This window comes from Leptonychotes weddellii, chromosome 5 (assembly GCF_054177405.1).
Source record: "Leptonychotes weddellii isolate Sample4059 chromosome 5, ASM5417740v2, whole genome shotgun sequence".
Lineage (NCBI taxonomy): Eukaryota > Metazoa > Chordata > Mammalia > Carnivora > Phocidae > Leptonychotes > Leptonychotes weddellii.
In genome coordinates this window covers 140,991,113-141,007,700 of record NC_138373.1, presented here as the reverse complement: position 1 = coordinate 141,007,700, position 16,588 = coordinate 140,991,113, and the positions used below count along the sequence as shown (strand labels likewise).

At 34.7% G+C, this 16,588-nt stretch overlaps 1 protein-coding gene across 4 annotated transcripts in view; it reads right to left on the bottom strand.

The window, feature by feature from the left end:
* Positions 1 to 16,588, bottom strand: part of SCYL2 (SCY1 like pseudokinase 2) — a 57,181-nt gene that overhangs the window by 24,236 nt on the left and 16,357 nt on the right. For all 4 annotated transcript variants that reach the window (XM_031024624.2, XM_081822254.1, XM_081822256.1 and 1 more), the window contains exons 3-7: positions 11,066 to 11,223; positions 6,855 to 6,999; positions 2,658 to 2,807; positions 875 to 1,096; positions 312 to 428 (exon numbers count right to left, since the gene is read on the bottom strand). In XM_031024624.2, the coding sequence (XP_030880484.1) occupies positions 312 to 428; positions 875 to 1,096; positions 2,658 to 2,807; positions 6,855 to 6,999; positions 11,066 to 11,223 (792 nt within the window). The remainder of the gene's footprint in view (positions 1 to 311; positions 429 to 874; positions 1,097 to 2,657; positions 2,808 to 6,854; positions 7,000 to 11,065; positions 11,224 to 16,588) is intronic.

Sequence of the window (16,588 nt, the reverse complement as noted above, 5' to 3'; positions counted from 1 at the left end):
ATAAGTACCATTTATCTATTAAAATCCAAACTTACATGAGTAAATTAGAGGGCCATGAATTCTTGTGTCCAGAATTTCTATACCTACATGACTGTTAAGACTCTGATTATTTGAAATCTTAATTTTATATCAGAGCAATTATATACATAAATTATTTAACTGTTTAAGATTAAAAGAAGTTGAATATTTAACACATTCAAAGATAGAGATGCTATTTGGGGACTCTATCTGACTAAATCTTGCTTTAGAAGCACTTAACCTACTTTAACTCATTGTCCCTCCACCTAAGACAGGAATTCATGTGTACTCACCTTTGTCATTTGATCTGCATCTGGTCTTACAGTTGGAGTGACATTTAACAATAGTTTTACATGTTCACGGACTTCCTCAGGTATATTTGAAAGTGAACTAGATCCTAAACGACTCAACTATTTAAAAAAAGTGACAATATTAAATATAAATATAAAATATTCAAAAAGACAATGCATTTGTAGTCAATAGTCTATTTAAAAAACCTTTTTGAAATTTACTCAAAAATATATGTTAGAGTGAACAAACTGCTAATTCTACTATGGCAATATAATTAAAACACTTATCTTCAATACCTGAAATTATTTCTATTACTGAAACAAATGCCCAGCATTTTAGATCAGATTTCAGTATTCACTCTAGTAAATAAATGCCACGATTAAAGCTGTGGTAACAAACTTTAATCCTCATTATTTACAGAATTACTTTTGTTCAGTTGATTTTATGCAAACTTAAAATATGAGACATCATCTCATTTTAGAGAATTTTCTGAACACATTTTTTAAACCAAAGAAACATTTAATACTTTTAATGTAAGCAATTATTTATATATAAGGCAAATTACCTGATCCAACTGCCTACTAAAACTCTTATAAATATCTTGCTTGTTAACTTCAAATATGGGTTTCCCTTTATTAAATACAGCATACATGACAGTTCCTAGTGAGTACATATCACTGGCTGTTTCACAGCTCACAGAAAGTATGTATTCAGGAGCCAAATATTCAGGATTAGGAAGACACAATGATGGTAAATTTGGGTCCCATTCTTTACAAGGAAACTTAGGCTATAAGAAGACAGAAAAGAGATTATATAGATTAAATATTTCAAATTAAAGCAAAAAACACTATCAAGCAGTAGCAACCTAGTTTTAAATCATACTCAGTCATGCAAGTAAAAATATCACTACCACCTTCAATCCTGAAATTCCCAAATTCTCAAATCTGGAAAGGGCACTAAACAAACTGAGAGATATGAATAAGAACTCCTGCAAACTGGGTGCCTGGGTGGCTCAGTCAGTTGAGCGCCTGACTCCTGATTTCGGCTCAGGTCGTGATCTCAGCGTCCTGAGATCAATCCCCATGATGGGCTCCGTGATTCTCTCCCTCTGCCTCTGCCCTTGGCCCCCTGCTCACTCACTCTCTCTCAAAATAAATAAATAAAATATTAAAAAAAAAAAAAAAAGAATCCTTGCAACCTTCAGATTATCAAAGCTTTCTCCCAGAAGACAAATTATCACTGTAAGATGCAGTATGAATATGAAAAGGTATAGCCTATGTTCTATGATACATAGGTTTCAAATTGTATGGACTCAGATTATTTGAAACCTTGTTCTTTCACTAACTAGCTGTGTGATTTAGTTAATAAGCTCAAAAGGCTGTTGTAAGATTAAACAAATGTATGGGAAAAAATGGACCTAACACAGTGTCTGACCCATAGTATATACTCAACCAATACTAATTCTTTCTGCTTCCCTTAAATGTATTTACTTAAATTACAAATATATCTTAGGTCAAATCATGGTGCCTTTAACAGCTACATATATATATACATATATGTATATTAAAAACTTGAAATATTGCAGTATTTTCCTAAGTATAAATAGGCAGATATCATAATCACTATGTAACAGGTACTTTGGAACCAAAGAGAACAGGTTCAAATCCTACCTCTACCACTTAACCACCTGCCTAAACTTAGGTACATTATTTTATTCTATGAGCCTAACTTACCCATCTGTATTATTCCCATATCTCACAGATTGTGGTGAGGATTAAATAAGTAAATACATTACAAAGTGCTTTGTTAGAAAAGTACTTCAATAAATGTTAGCTCTTATTATCACTGCTACTGTTGTTATCATGCTCCCTAAAAAGATTCTGTGGTCCGATGTTGGGAAAACACTGCTAGAGATTCACAATGTTTGTAGTGTATTTGATAGCCTGAGGAAAAAAGCCTACTTAACCCAATAGTTCTTAAGTTTGTTTAACTCTAGCATCCTTTACTCAAGTAACACTACTGTGGAATTAACAAACTGAAGAATACTCTCAGGTAAAACGAACATTAAAAATTTTCTATAAAGCTGTACATTTAAACATACATTGTACCACATAACCTATTTCTACACATTTATCAGACTTGCAAATTCTCTAGTCCATTCCAGATGCATCACAAATTTCCACAGCTTTAAAAATATTAGAAGACTGGGACACCTGGCTGGCTCAGTCAATAGAGCACACAACTCTTGATCTCAGGGTTGTGAGTTCAAGCCCCACGTTGGCTGTAGAGATTACTTAAAATCTTAAAAAAAAAAAAAAAAAAAATACAAGACCTAAAACCTTCATTACCTCTTGTTCAGAAGGATTGGTTGATGATACACAAAAATCAAAGCCCATTATTTTCCAGGCTCCACTTTTATTCAAAATTATATTTTCAGGTGTAATATTTCCATGGACCATTTTCACACTGCTATGCAAAAATGACAATCCTTCAGAAACCTGTAAATGGGGGGAGGGGGGAGACACTTTTACATTAAATAAAACTCCTTTCAATTATAATAAAATGTCTCTTGAAAATCATAATTGCTGCTTCTCCCAATAAAAGATTTTTTTTACATGTCAGGGAATAATTAAATTTCATCATAAATGCAAAAGAGTAGATATTCTCAGTTGCCACAATGATCTAAGCATTAGTGGGAAAAATCCAGTTATAAAACCAGAATACAACTCTTTATTAAATGTCCTTTCCACATGCATATAAGCAAAGTCAAAGATAATTTAAAACAACTTTTCCATCCAAATTTATTGTTTCTGTGTTTGAAATGTGAAGGAGTTACAGATAGTAAATATCAAGGGTCTCCTTGTCAATTTGATTCTAATTCTTAATATTTTAATATATTTACACTTCATATTGAAATTCAGTTTTTCTGAATCATATTTTGCTCAGTTTTCATATATTAATTGATGTTCACTCATTCTCAAATTGGATTAGTATTTGGTAATTTTGACATGTGTACCTGAGACTACCATGGAATTTGTTAACCAAAAACGAAGACTGATTTCTGTTTCCAGGAGTCGATTTTGGCAAACTAACACTCCCTGACTTCCAGGACACCACTCTCCCAGGCTTTCCCCCAACTCCACTGGTCATTGCTTTTCAGTCTATTTATTCTGCTGGTTCCTCCTCAGTACCCCAACCTCAGTGTTTGGACAGCTGAAGTTTCCATCTACTCTTTCTCAGTGTTCTCACAACTTTCAATATCATCCAGAGGTTGACTGCTCCCAAATTATCTCCAGGCTGGGCTTCTATTCTAAAGTCCAGACTTGATTATCCAACTGCCTTCTTGACTTCTCTCCCCTTGAATGTTTTATAAGCATCTCATTCTTAGAAGAATCAAAAACTGAGCTTCCCCTACAATTCAGTTCTCTCCTCCTATGGTCTTTTCCCCATATCCATTAACGGCCACTTCACTTTTCCATTTTTCAAAAACCTTTGAATTATCCTGCACTACTCTATTTTTCCTATATAAGAAACCATCTACAAATTCCAATACCTTCACCATCAAAATATATTTTCATCCTGTCTTACCACCTTCCCGACCCTGGACCATCATCATCTCTGGCCTATACTACTAGAGCAGCCACCTACTTCACCTCGTTTCTGCTCACACCCTTCTACATAATTTAATTCTCAATAAGCAGCTACCAGATCATGTCACTTTCCTGCTCAAAGCCTTCCAAAGGCCTTTCCTTCCTCTCAGAGTAAACTTCAAAGTATTTTTCTGGCTTTTAGGGAATAAGAGGACTTAGCCACCGTTAACTCCCTGACCTTGTCTCCTACTGCTCATCTTATTAACTCTTTCCACCACTCCAGGTATTTCACTATTCCTTGAACAAGTCATGCATGATTCTGTTTCAGGGACTTTGAACCTTCTGTTCTTTCTGCCTAGACCATTCTTTCCCTAGGTATCTATATGGTTCGCTTCTTTGCTTTTTTTCAGATATTTACTCAAATGTCCAATTTTCAGTTACAGATTTCCTGACTACCCCCATTCAAAAGTGCAACCTTTTCCTCCCCATCCAAACTATTCTCTCTTCCCCCTTCCCTTATTTTCTCCACATGCATTTATCATAATCTAATGCACTATATATTTACTTATTTTATTGTCCTTCTTCCCCCATGAGAATATAAATTCTAAAAGGCAGGAATTTGTGTCCGTTTTTTCCCCTGGCATATCTTCAGCACCCAGAACTGTGCCAGAAATATAGCCATCCAATAAATATACACTTAATGAATGGATATGAGAATGAATTCTCTTAAAAAAAAAATCCCTTACAGTTTCAACATCAAGTTAACTCAACAGTAAAGAATGTAAAGAGTACTATTTTAGAAAATATCTGGATTCCTGTCCCAACTTCACTAATTACTAGCCTCGCAACTTTGAGCAAGTCACTGAACCTATCTAGGTCCCAGCTGGTAAATTACTTCAAACGATGGTATATTAACCTCTTAATAAATGTGGGAAATGATATTAGATTCCACACCACTCCCAATCCCATCCCCATAGTCAGTCAAAAGGGCCTATTCTAACCACATAACTTCATTCATCCCTCTAGTACTTCCTGTGATTTTTGAGCAAGACTTTTTAAATATCATTAACTATTTTTTTACATGCAGGCTCTACGCTAAGTACTTAAAATTTACACACTGAAAATAACCCTACATAGTAGTAATTATTTCTCATACATTTTCCCTATGCCCAAGTTCCACTCTTCTAGAATGACACTTCTAAAATGCACACCAGACCAGGTCATTTACTCTACTTAAAAAATCCTCCAGTGTTCTTTCTCTATCTTTCCAGTTTCATTTTTCACCACTCCTTGAGATGCAATCTGCTACTTCTAACTGCCTGAATATTTATCCTCAGCGACTAGTATAATAAGCATTTAGGGGCTTAATATTTCTCAAATGAACGTTCTCCAGTTCTAACACATTGGAACCTATGAAATTCATGTAAGATTTGCATTTTAAAAAATGCTTTTATTCCTCAAATACAATTCATAAAATATACAAAGTTTTTCAAGTCTAGAAAAGTCAAATGATTTTTACAAAGGTACCAAGACCATTCAATGGGGAAAGGACAGAAGTTTCAACAAAGGGTACTGAAAAAATTGGATATCCACAGGCAAAACAATGAGGTTAGACCCTTATCTTAAACCATATGTAAAAATCAACTCAAATCAAAGGCCTAAACATAAGACTAAAACTATGTAACTCTTAGGAGAAAACATAGAGGAAATCTTCATGACACTGGATTTGGCAAAGTCTTTTTAGATATGACACCAAATGCACAGGCAACAAAAGAAAAAATAAATTGGATATATCGAAATAAAAACTTCTACGCATCAAAAGACAAAATCAACAGAGTGAAAAGGCAACCCACAGAAAAGGAAAAAATATTTGCCAATCATATATCTGATTATATACTGAGATTAATATCTGGAATATATAATGAACACCTACAATTCAACAACAACAAAACAAACAACCTAATTAAAAAATGGGCAAAGGACTTGCATAGATATTTCTCCAAAGAAGATATACAAATGGATAATAAGTACATGAAAAGATGCTTAAATTCACTAACTCCTAAAAAAATGCAAATCAAAACCATAATGGTCTACCACATCACTCCGATTAGGATGGCCACTATCAAAAACTAGAAAATAATAAATGTTGGTGAGGACATGAAGAAATTAGAACTCTGCACTGCATTACTGGTAGAAATATAAAATGGGATAGCCAATATGGAAAAAAGTACGCTAGTTCCTCAAAAAATAAAAAAATAGAATTACTATATGATCTAGAAATTCCACTTCTGGGTACATCCCCAAAATAACTAAAGGCAGAATCTTGAAGAGAAACTTCTACACCCATGTTCAGAGCAGTATTACTCACAACAGCCAAGATGTGGAAGCAACCCCAGTGTCCACAGACAAATGAATAAACATAATGTGGCAAATACATACAATGGATTATTCAGCTCTAAAAAGAAAGGAAATTCTGACACATGCTACAACATGGATAAACCTCAAGAACATCATACTAAGTGCAATAAAGCACAAAAGGAAAAATCATATATGATTCCACTTACATGAGGCACCTAAAGTAGTTAAATCATAGAGAATAAAAGTAGAATGGTTGCCAGGGGCTGGCGAGTGGTAGGGATGGGTATGGAGAATTATTGTTTAGTGGATACAGCTTCAGTTTTGCAAGGTGAAAAGATTCTGTTATGACACATAACATTGGTAACCTTTGTAGAAGGGTACTTATTGACTGGTTGATGTTATGTTTCATAAATTTAAAATATAATTTAAACCTAACAATAAACTGTAGAAAAACTGTAGAACATAGAAATAATTTTTAAATTACTGAGAGGATCCAAAGGTTTACATAAAGCAGTTGATATTGCTAAGAAGTTTTAAATAGCCAAAAGCAATTTTGAAGGATAAAACTCTTTTCACGTGATGAATAAAAATACATACCTGAAGCAAACCATATTTAGTTTCCACATCATAAAGGTTATAATCCTTAATGTCTGGAAATACAGGGGAAGGTAGATTTTCCCAGTTACCTAAAACATTGGCTAAACTGGCAAAAACTGGTTCTGTACAAAATGCCAAGCAATCCCTGTTTTAAAAAAGAAAAAGAGTTATTTACCATCATTTTTTTCCCACATTATCAAAGTCAAATATACATAAAATATTAGTAGTCAACAAGAAGATAGACTTAGATTTGCTTTCAGCATTAATAAAACAATTAAACCACCATTTTCAGAATACGCTCAAAGGAACCTGCAGATTTCCCAGACCCTCTGGAGCAAGAGGAGTCAGAAAGAGGCAAAGAGCACAGCTCCAGGTCCCCTGTAACTACTTCAATAAGAGCAGCTCTGATTTTACCTATTTTATATATAATTTTAAAAGGCGCCACAATTTTTAAATTTTTAAGTTACTGCTCTTTGATGTGTAAGAATATTCAGAAATTTAGAAAATGTTAGATATTAACATTCAGTAGGCCTCATGGAGTAATCATAAAGAGCTCAGGCTTTGAAGACAAATACCCAACTTCAAGTCCCAGCATCCCTATTCCCTGACTAGGTGACCTGGACACCTCGGCTCTGAGCCTCACTTTGCCCATTTGTAAATTGGTGATAAAAAACAGCCTTGAAGGGTTACTGTGAAGATCAAAGGAGATAATGAATGTAAAGTACATAGCAGAGTCACTAGCATGTAAACTTAATAAATCTTTACTACTGCTATTGTAATTACCAAGTGTTTGAGACTCAAGTCCTAACATTTTATGCCTTGGGCTTATTTAGGCTCTGGCAATAAAGAACTACATACAAGGTATTGTGTAACAAAGATAGACCAAACGTACCCGGACTGTAACTGTTTAATGGCAAGTACACCTTTTGCTGTTTCATCTGTCCACTATACCTGTGTAACTTTTCTTTCACCTTGAACCCATTTTTCAAATGAAAGCATATGCAGAAGCTTAATATACATGAAAGATTAACACAGAGCTGCTTAGGCTGAGGGAGAGAATTATTACACCTGCTCAGTCATCAAAAAAGATGCTACCTTGTTCTTTACTCTCTAACCAAGCTCATAAACACAGTGGACACCAGATTTCCATTTGCTGAACTGTACTGGAGGAAAATTGATCAAATACTCTCAAGTCTTTTCTCCAGTTTTCTATAATTCCCATGACTCACGCATTTGAGCTACTCCTATTTGTTTCCTCTCTGTCTTGACCCCAACATCATCCTTGGCCACATCAACATCCATATGATTATTCCTCAAGCTGGAAGCCCTCTTATCTTTCATGAATATTCACTTCCATCAACATTACAGTCACATACCAGAAGGGCTATATCCTCTTCTCAAGAACCACTTTCCCAACCACAGCTATTTACTAGCCATTATCTCCTACCCCTTTACTACCTCCACCAAATCTAGCTCCCCAACACCTTTATTAACCAAATTCAAAGTATTCAGTCTTGACCATACATATTTGATTCCTTTCTTTCTCCCAACTATCACAATAAACTATCATCCAAATTACCTTTTACTGAGCAAACCCCTACTAACCCTGTAATAACCACTACAAGTTTCTTTTACTCTGTTGCTTATGTCATAAGCACCAGCAAAGAATAGAAAACCCAAGTGTTTTTAAGTGTTAAGTCACATAGTATACTTTAACCTTGCTTTTTCAACATTCAAGAACATTCCTTTATTGTCCTCTTCCTAGCTCCTCATTCCATGGCCCCCTTTACCCACTACTCACCTATTATCCACTTTCTACTTTAAAAAAGCATAAAGTTCATCTAACATGAATGACCTCATTTCCCTAAACTTCACCATATTAGTGATTAAACTATCATCCCAATATTTCCTTTCAGTTCCGCCTCTGGGACTTTATTCACATAATGAAGTCTTCTCTGCTGGGCTCCTCAGTATCTATTTTCTAGCTTCCAAACCACCATCCTACTACTGATACTATTAAAGATCAGTAACAACGTCTCACTAGTCAAACGTAACAAACTCTTCTCAGTCCTTATTTTCTTTTTAAAGATTTATTTATTTATTTGAGAGAGCGAGAATGAGAGAGAGTACATGAGAGGGGGGAGGGTCAGAGGGAGAAGCAGGCTCCTCGCTGAGCAGGGAGCCCGATGCGGGACTCGATCCCGGGACTCCAGGATCATGACCTGAGCCGAAGGCAGTTGCTTAACCAACTGAGCCACCCAGGTGCCCCTCAGTCCTTATTTTCTTTTTCCTCAGTGGTGCTCAGTGTTAGTGGGTCCCTTCTCCCCTCCTTTAGCTTCCATGACCTTCAGCTGCCTGTTTTTCTCCTGCCATGTAACAATGATCGCTCCTTTCTTTTCCTGGCTCTTCTTTTCCCTCTACATTTCAAGTTCTGTCCTCAGTACTCTGCTCTTTCGACTCATGCTCTTGAAAAATTCTTTTTTTCATGGTTTTAATTACTGCCTACATGTTACCCTCAAAACATATCACCAACTCCGAGCTTTCACCTGGATGACTTTACTATAGCACATTTCTTTTGGATAATTCCAGTGTTATTTCTACATTATTAACTCATAAAAAACTGGAAGTCATTTTTTCCTTCCCTAAAGTTGTCCTATTCCTATCAATTTTACAGTTTTACAACTTAACAGTGAAGATGCCTTAAAGTAATCTTAATTTTCTCTCTTAATGATCACCAATAAATCCCTAGTTCTATAATATTTATATCACTATAAAAGAAGCTGCAGGGACAGCTTCTCCCCTCACGAGTCTTAGAATGTAATGAGGAAATGTAAGATACATTGATACCAGTTAAAATAACAAAGATGGGTGGGCATTCTGATAGGTGACATGGTAGACGCTGATAGAAAACACTCCAGAGAAAACAGCATCGGTCAGAATGCTCAGGACAAGTGTGGCAAACAAAACTTACCCACTTCAGGATAAAGAGTTCACAATAGTGAATGTTACGTAAGAGTCAACAACTATACTCTTCTTTTGGGTTTATTCATGAAAAGGAGAGCTATAAAAATATTATCATCATAAGAGATATATGGGCATATTTCTGGGTAGGCACACCATGATATAGTAGAATAAAAAAAACATGGGCTGAGGAATCAAGGTGTCATAACTATGTGGCTTAAGTAATGTCTCTGATCCTCATTTCTCCCATGTAACTCTGAGAACTGAATGAGTTAAACAAATGTAAAGCATTTAATACAGTTTTCATGGTAAATATTAGTTTTTTTCTTTTAGGTTGAAAGAAAGTAACTCGTGCTCTTGGCGGAGAGGGATAAGTGACAGGGGGTTACTGAAGATTCCAAAGTAAGAATTATACAGAAATCCAATACATACAAAGATAAAAGTAGAAGTGTCCTAGCTGAAGGGAGACTGGAAACCTAGAACTCTGCCAGCTCTGTTTGTTCACCTATCTGTTCTTCCCCTATCCTTAAAATTCTAGGGTCCATAGAACACAAATGACAAACCACTTCGTTAAGATCTTCTGAATTAAGAGAGACGAATACAGTCTGCTAGGTAGGAAGGAAGAAAGAAGGAAATTAGGGGTTATGAGTAATGTGAGAAAAGTTTATATAGCTAGGGTATCTAATGTACTAGTAAAAGCACCACAGGCTTGAGGATCCAGTTAAGATTACACAACATAAATTTCAAATTCTTGTCATTCTCAGCAACAGTTCCCAAGCTCATCCTTGAGAAAAATAAACGGTAGAGTAACTGCAGGTTACACATATGATATGCTCAGCATATCAGAAGGTTACATGTTTAGAAGAGTACCTGAAACACACATAAAAAGAGCCCACAAATATGTAATCAATGCAAAGGGTACAAAATATTCTATAAAATAAACAAGGAGAGCTACTTTCAGACGTGGACTGTATGCTATACTTCTGTATCTTCCACTTTGACCACTGTAGTGCTGAGCATAGAGACTGATGGCACAGACTGATGGCAACTGTGAAGAAAACTTTTATTAATATTTCAAAAAGAGGCAAATACATAGCATATGCAAATAAATTTTACAGAAATAATAAATCCTTAACACTCAGTTTCTAAGAATTTTTCACTGACAGCATGCTCCACAGACAGAATTTAAACATACAATTATTAACTATTTGTTCAACAAGTCATTTATGTAAGTTTTTATAAAAATTTACCTGGATTCTTCTAAAGGATGCTGGACAGTAAGAAGTCGAGGGTGCCGTAGTCGAGTTAACTGTTGGACTCCTCGTTTTAGAGAATCAATGATTTGATCCTTTTCAAATTTTTGATATTTGTCAATCAGCTTTTTATCAAAGACAAAAACAGCCACTTCCTAGTGAAAGAATTGTGCGTCTAATTTTAATCATGAATATACAAAAGTAATAAGATTTTATTCAAGTGTCACAACAGTCTACAAATAGAAATAACTAAAATCTAATGTCATGGAAATTATAGCACCATTGTAATACTTTTCTGATATCAAAAAGTTGTTTCCTTCATTATTAGCAAATCTAAATATTTTGAAAAGTATGAGACCTAGAACCCTATCTAAGGAGAACATAGGAAAATCTCCATGTTTGAAGCCTGATACACACAAGGTGTATGTAATGTGCCGAACCCTATGTAGTTATCTCTTATTTAACCAGAATTCACATAAAAGTTAAAATGTTTAAAAATTCAAAATGTTACTCATAATGATAACCCTGGATAACCTGATAACCCTATAAAATCTTGAATCATTTTTTTGGAAGAAAAGTTGTGTATGTCAAGAAGTGCTTGTTTATATAAAAACCCATTTTGTAAGCAACTTTTACATATGAATAACCTACACTCACTCTTTCCTTCCAGCCTACCCCTGTCTTATTTTGGGCAGTTAACTGGGAATGAATGGTACCAGTACTGGAAGCTGCTCTCCCACTGTCTCTCTTTTAGATCACTCACAGCTTATTTGTACTACTAAAAGCACACATCCTCCTTAACCATCTTCTTCCTTTCATTTTCTCTGTTACCCAAGGAAAAATAGTTCCTGTCCAGTTACCCAAGCTTAACAAATCAATAAAAAAATAGCTGTATTGACAACTGATATATTACCACTGTGTAACATGTCAGTGATGCTAGATCTCCAACATAAATGGAAAGAAAAATGATAAAGTTGGAAGCAAAATTAGCAAAGAATCAATGCTGGCCTACCAAAATTCTTTGAAAGATTTTGAATGACTTTCAGAATTTTTATACAAGTATCTTTCAAAAGTCTCTAATTCAAACCTACTACTACTCAACTATCAATATCCAAGACAATATTTTTCCATTTTATTGTTCTCTTATTATTTCTGCTACATTGGAATTATTGTTTTTTACAAGTTAGCCTGGCAACTTAATTACCTAACAGAGATTCACTGCAGAATCCCAAACCAATAAATTTCTCAAACACAACTTGTTTTAAGTTGGAGGCTCCTTAAATGTATATAAGTAAGTTAGGGATTTTAGAGGATTCAGTCTCTGAAAAGTGATAACAAAGGGATTATTTAGTAACTCAACTTGAACATCCCATTCCCAAAGCATTTGTGATTTCATTTCTCACAGCAATCCTACAAGACAAGCTATTATCCTCATTTCAGAGATGAAGACACTGTGGAGAAGGTATATGTATTATTTAAAATCTCACAATTGGTAAGATCAAGATTCAAATCTAGTCATTTTAACTCTGAGGACCACATGCTTAGCCAATACACCATTCTGTCTTCCCAGAAATAATACAGGGACAATAAATACAGAGCACCCCAGGAAAACACAACGTATGTCTTCAGGAAAACAATCATTTGAGATATTTAAATAGCATCCATGTATAAATATATAATCTTAGCTCTTTTTTTTTCATAATCTTAGCTCTTTTGATCATTATGAGACAAAGGACTATCAAGAGCTAAGAGTGTTATGTAATATTAATTTGAACTAAAAACAAATGACCTAGAAGTTCAAGTTCCTATCTCACTATTTGTGCACACAATCTTATTTTAGTAAGTGTTCTGCTACAACACATTTTATAAATGCATCTAATTTAAATGTGTTTATTTTTTCGAGATGTTTTAAGTCCTTACAAAAAAGATCATATGAAATGGCTCTTGAGCTCTTGCAATTTCACCACTCTTAAGGAAAAACACTATAGTTCATAAAGAAAAAGAAACAACACAAAATTCTCTCAGATATTCATTTATTATTTTAAGTCACAGATAAAAGATTCTTACATAGATCAGAAAAGATTATCAACCATCTTAAAAAGATTTTCTCTTTGTTCCAATTGGTTTAATTAAAATTAACCAATTTCGGGGCGCCTGGGTGTCTCAGTCATTAAGCATCTGCCTTCAGCTCATGTTATGATCCCGGGATCAAGCCCCGCATTGGGCTCCCTGCTCTGCAGGAAGCCTGCTTCTCCCTCTCCCACTCCCCCTGCTCGTGTTCCCCCTCTTGCTGTGTCTCTGTCAAATAAATAAATAAAATCTTTAAAAAAATAAATAAATAAAATAAACCAATTTCAATAAAGTTGTGACTAACTAACCCTCAGACCTCATACTGACTTCCTAAAAACTCTTAGCCTGCACCTCAAAACTTTTTGTCAGAACAGACTATCGTCTTTTAATTTATGTTTTCCTTCTACTACTTCACTACCCACCCTGTTAACACATATCACTTGTGTAAAAGTCCTGTTACCTTACGCATATTACAAGCTTCTTAAAAAAAGAAACCATGCCCCCTCCCAAGAACAAAGAAACCATGACCTAAGTGTCTCTGTATCCACTACAGGATCTACACCTAGACGACATTCAGATGTTTATTGCCTAGCGGTCAATAAAAACAAGCAGTTACTGGAAGCTTTCCATTATCATCCCGAATTGAAACCTTTTTTGACTCTTTATTATGAAAATTTTCAAATATACAGAAAAGATGAGGCAGTGCAATTACCCGAAATATCTTCCACTTAAGAGTCAACTGTTAATTCTAATTAAATTTGGAGTCTCTTTTTTTATACAAAAATTACTAAAACAAAATGTAAGAGTATTTGGCACTCTTTTGTTTTTTTATTCACTTCATAGTCTTGAAAACACATTGGCAAAGGAAGTTACCTACTAAAAAGTGTTTTTTCTCAATCACCTATCTTTAAATAAAAATGGCTATAAAATAAATTATTCTGAAAACTAATACTTGTCAAGATGGAGACTACCTTTTGATGCAAGTCTAATTTATAACTTTTTAAAGCTACTTAGCTTACTACAAAGTTGAACTCTTGCTGAAAACAAGACAGTCTAAGTAATAAAATCTAAGTAGATATATACCAATGTGTCTAGGATTCCCTAGTAGTAATCATGACCTCCACTAACCTATCCCTCAAAGCCATCAGGGATGGTTTCTGAGACACAGATATTCCCTGTAAACTCTATTTTATAGACCTTTCATGACTGACCAGTGATGACTGGCAAACATCATACTCTTCTTCATTTTTCATGTGATTTCAGGGCAAAGTTCCTTTTTTAAAACAATAAAACAAAACTTAAATTTTTATTTAGATTAAGTTAAAACAACTTGATATTTGAGAAGACTGAGGAGTAACAAGATATACCCCTTAAAATTATTAAAGATAGTCTATGATCATTATTGACCTAAGCTACTTGACTAACACATTTAGCTTTGCACAATGGTTTCTTTTTTTCCTTTTTTTGGTTTCTTTTATTTAAAACTTCTAATTTATTATACTTTAGCTTTTCATAATAATTTAATTATGCCTTTGCCTACACAATACCAGCAAGCCTCACCTAAATACTGGCATTTGGATAATATAATGTAGATTTTGCAGTAAGGAAGGGACATGTCCAAGACTACATCTGGTAGAGTGGCTATAATAATGAGTATCAGTTAAATATTCATTACATAATTTTAAAAAATCTATCTATCTTCATTATCCTCATAGGAACAGTCATTTAACTGGTTTTAAAGCTTATGCAGTAGTCAGGGCAAAAGAAACAGGCCAGAAAATGTTCATAGCAGTACCCTGTGTTTTAATGAAAAGAAAAACTGCTATGTTCAACAACCTAGATGTATCCCATGAACATACATTTAAGGAAAAGGAACCAAACACAGGAGCACCTACCATGATTCCATTTAAATAAAGTGCAAAAACAAACAAGCAATACAAACACACACACACACACAAAATTAAAGTTCAAAAACAGGAAAAATTACTCTCAAGAGTCAAAGGACAGGATAGCAGTTACCACTGGAGAGAAGAATGGGGAGAGGTAATGACTAAGAAAAGGCATGATGAAGATTAGCAATGTTTCCTTGATCTGGATGTTGGTTACTGGTGTGCTCACACTGAACATTCATCAAGTTGTACACTCATGATTTGTGCACTATTCCACGTAATTTAAAAATATGCTTATATTTAAAAAACTAAATAGACACAATTTTTATTCCCTAAATGTCATCCTGAAATGTCTTATAACATCTCTACTAAAATTCTAAAAAGAGTAAGGGTTAGGAACCAAGAGTTGCTTCTAGATGAACACTCAAAAGGAAACTAAATAATACATAAGCCTACATAGGAGCTTCAAATGCTCATAGGCTATAATTAATGATCTATCCATTTCAACACATTTACATGTTGTGTTAAAGTTTACCCAAATAATAACTTTTAAAAATCTTAATTTTATATACAAAACTGCTCTAAACACCTTATTTAACTGTAAAAAATCAACTCTAAACTTTTCTTGAAAACTCTTGGAATTCTTAATTGCACTTTCGTTGTGTTTTTTTTTAAGATTTTATTTATTTATTTGAGAGAGAGAGATCGAGAAAGAGCATGAGTAGGGAGAGAGGCAGATGGAGAGGGAGAGGCAGACTCCCCACTGAGCAGGGAGCCCGACAACGGGACTCGATCCTGGGACTCCGGGATCATGACCTGAGCCGAAGGCAGACGCTTAACCGACTGAGCCACCCAGGCGCCCCTTAATTGAACTTTCATAAATTACTTATTAGGAGATGTTTCTTCAAAGAATATCTTTCAAGAACAAAAACAAAAACAACAGATATTGGTTTTTGGAATCATAAACCCAGAATAATAATAATATAGATGTCCAATCAGGTACAATGATGTTACCAGGCACACAAGTAAATTTTTATTTACCAATTCTTTTTATCTTCCTACATTCCAAGTTTCATAAATATGTACTTTTTTCATCTGTTCTGTAGGTGCTTTTATTACTACTCCACTCCTTTCAGAGGCTTTCAAACATTTACATTAAAAAGGCAAAAGTTGTACATGATCTGAAAATTATAATTCATCATGTACTACTGTGAACTTGAAATAACCCTAACAAAAAAGTACACAGAACCTCCTGCCCCTAAATCCCTAACCTGATGTTACCTCAAAGTCAAATTTAAGATCATATAATCTGCTATAAAACACAAATGCAATCAAGTACACTGTATACTAGACCAAGAAAGGCTGAGAGGGTTAAGAAAAATGCTCTCAGTGTCCCTTCATGCGAGGGGGGAGAAAAGGACCAAGAAGAATATCCTTTTCCATTATTTTTCTCCTGGTTTCTCTAAGATCAGTGTTGTCATACAGAACTTTCGGTAATGATCAAAAGTTCTATATGTGCATTGTCCAGTACGGTAATACTAGTCCCACAGAGCTAAGGAAC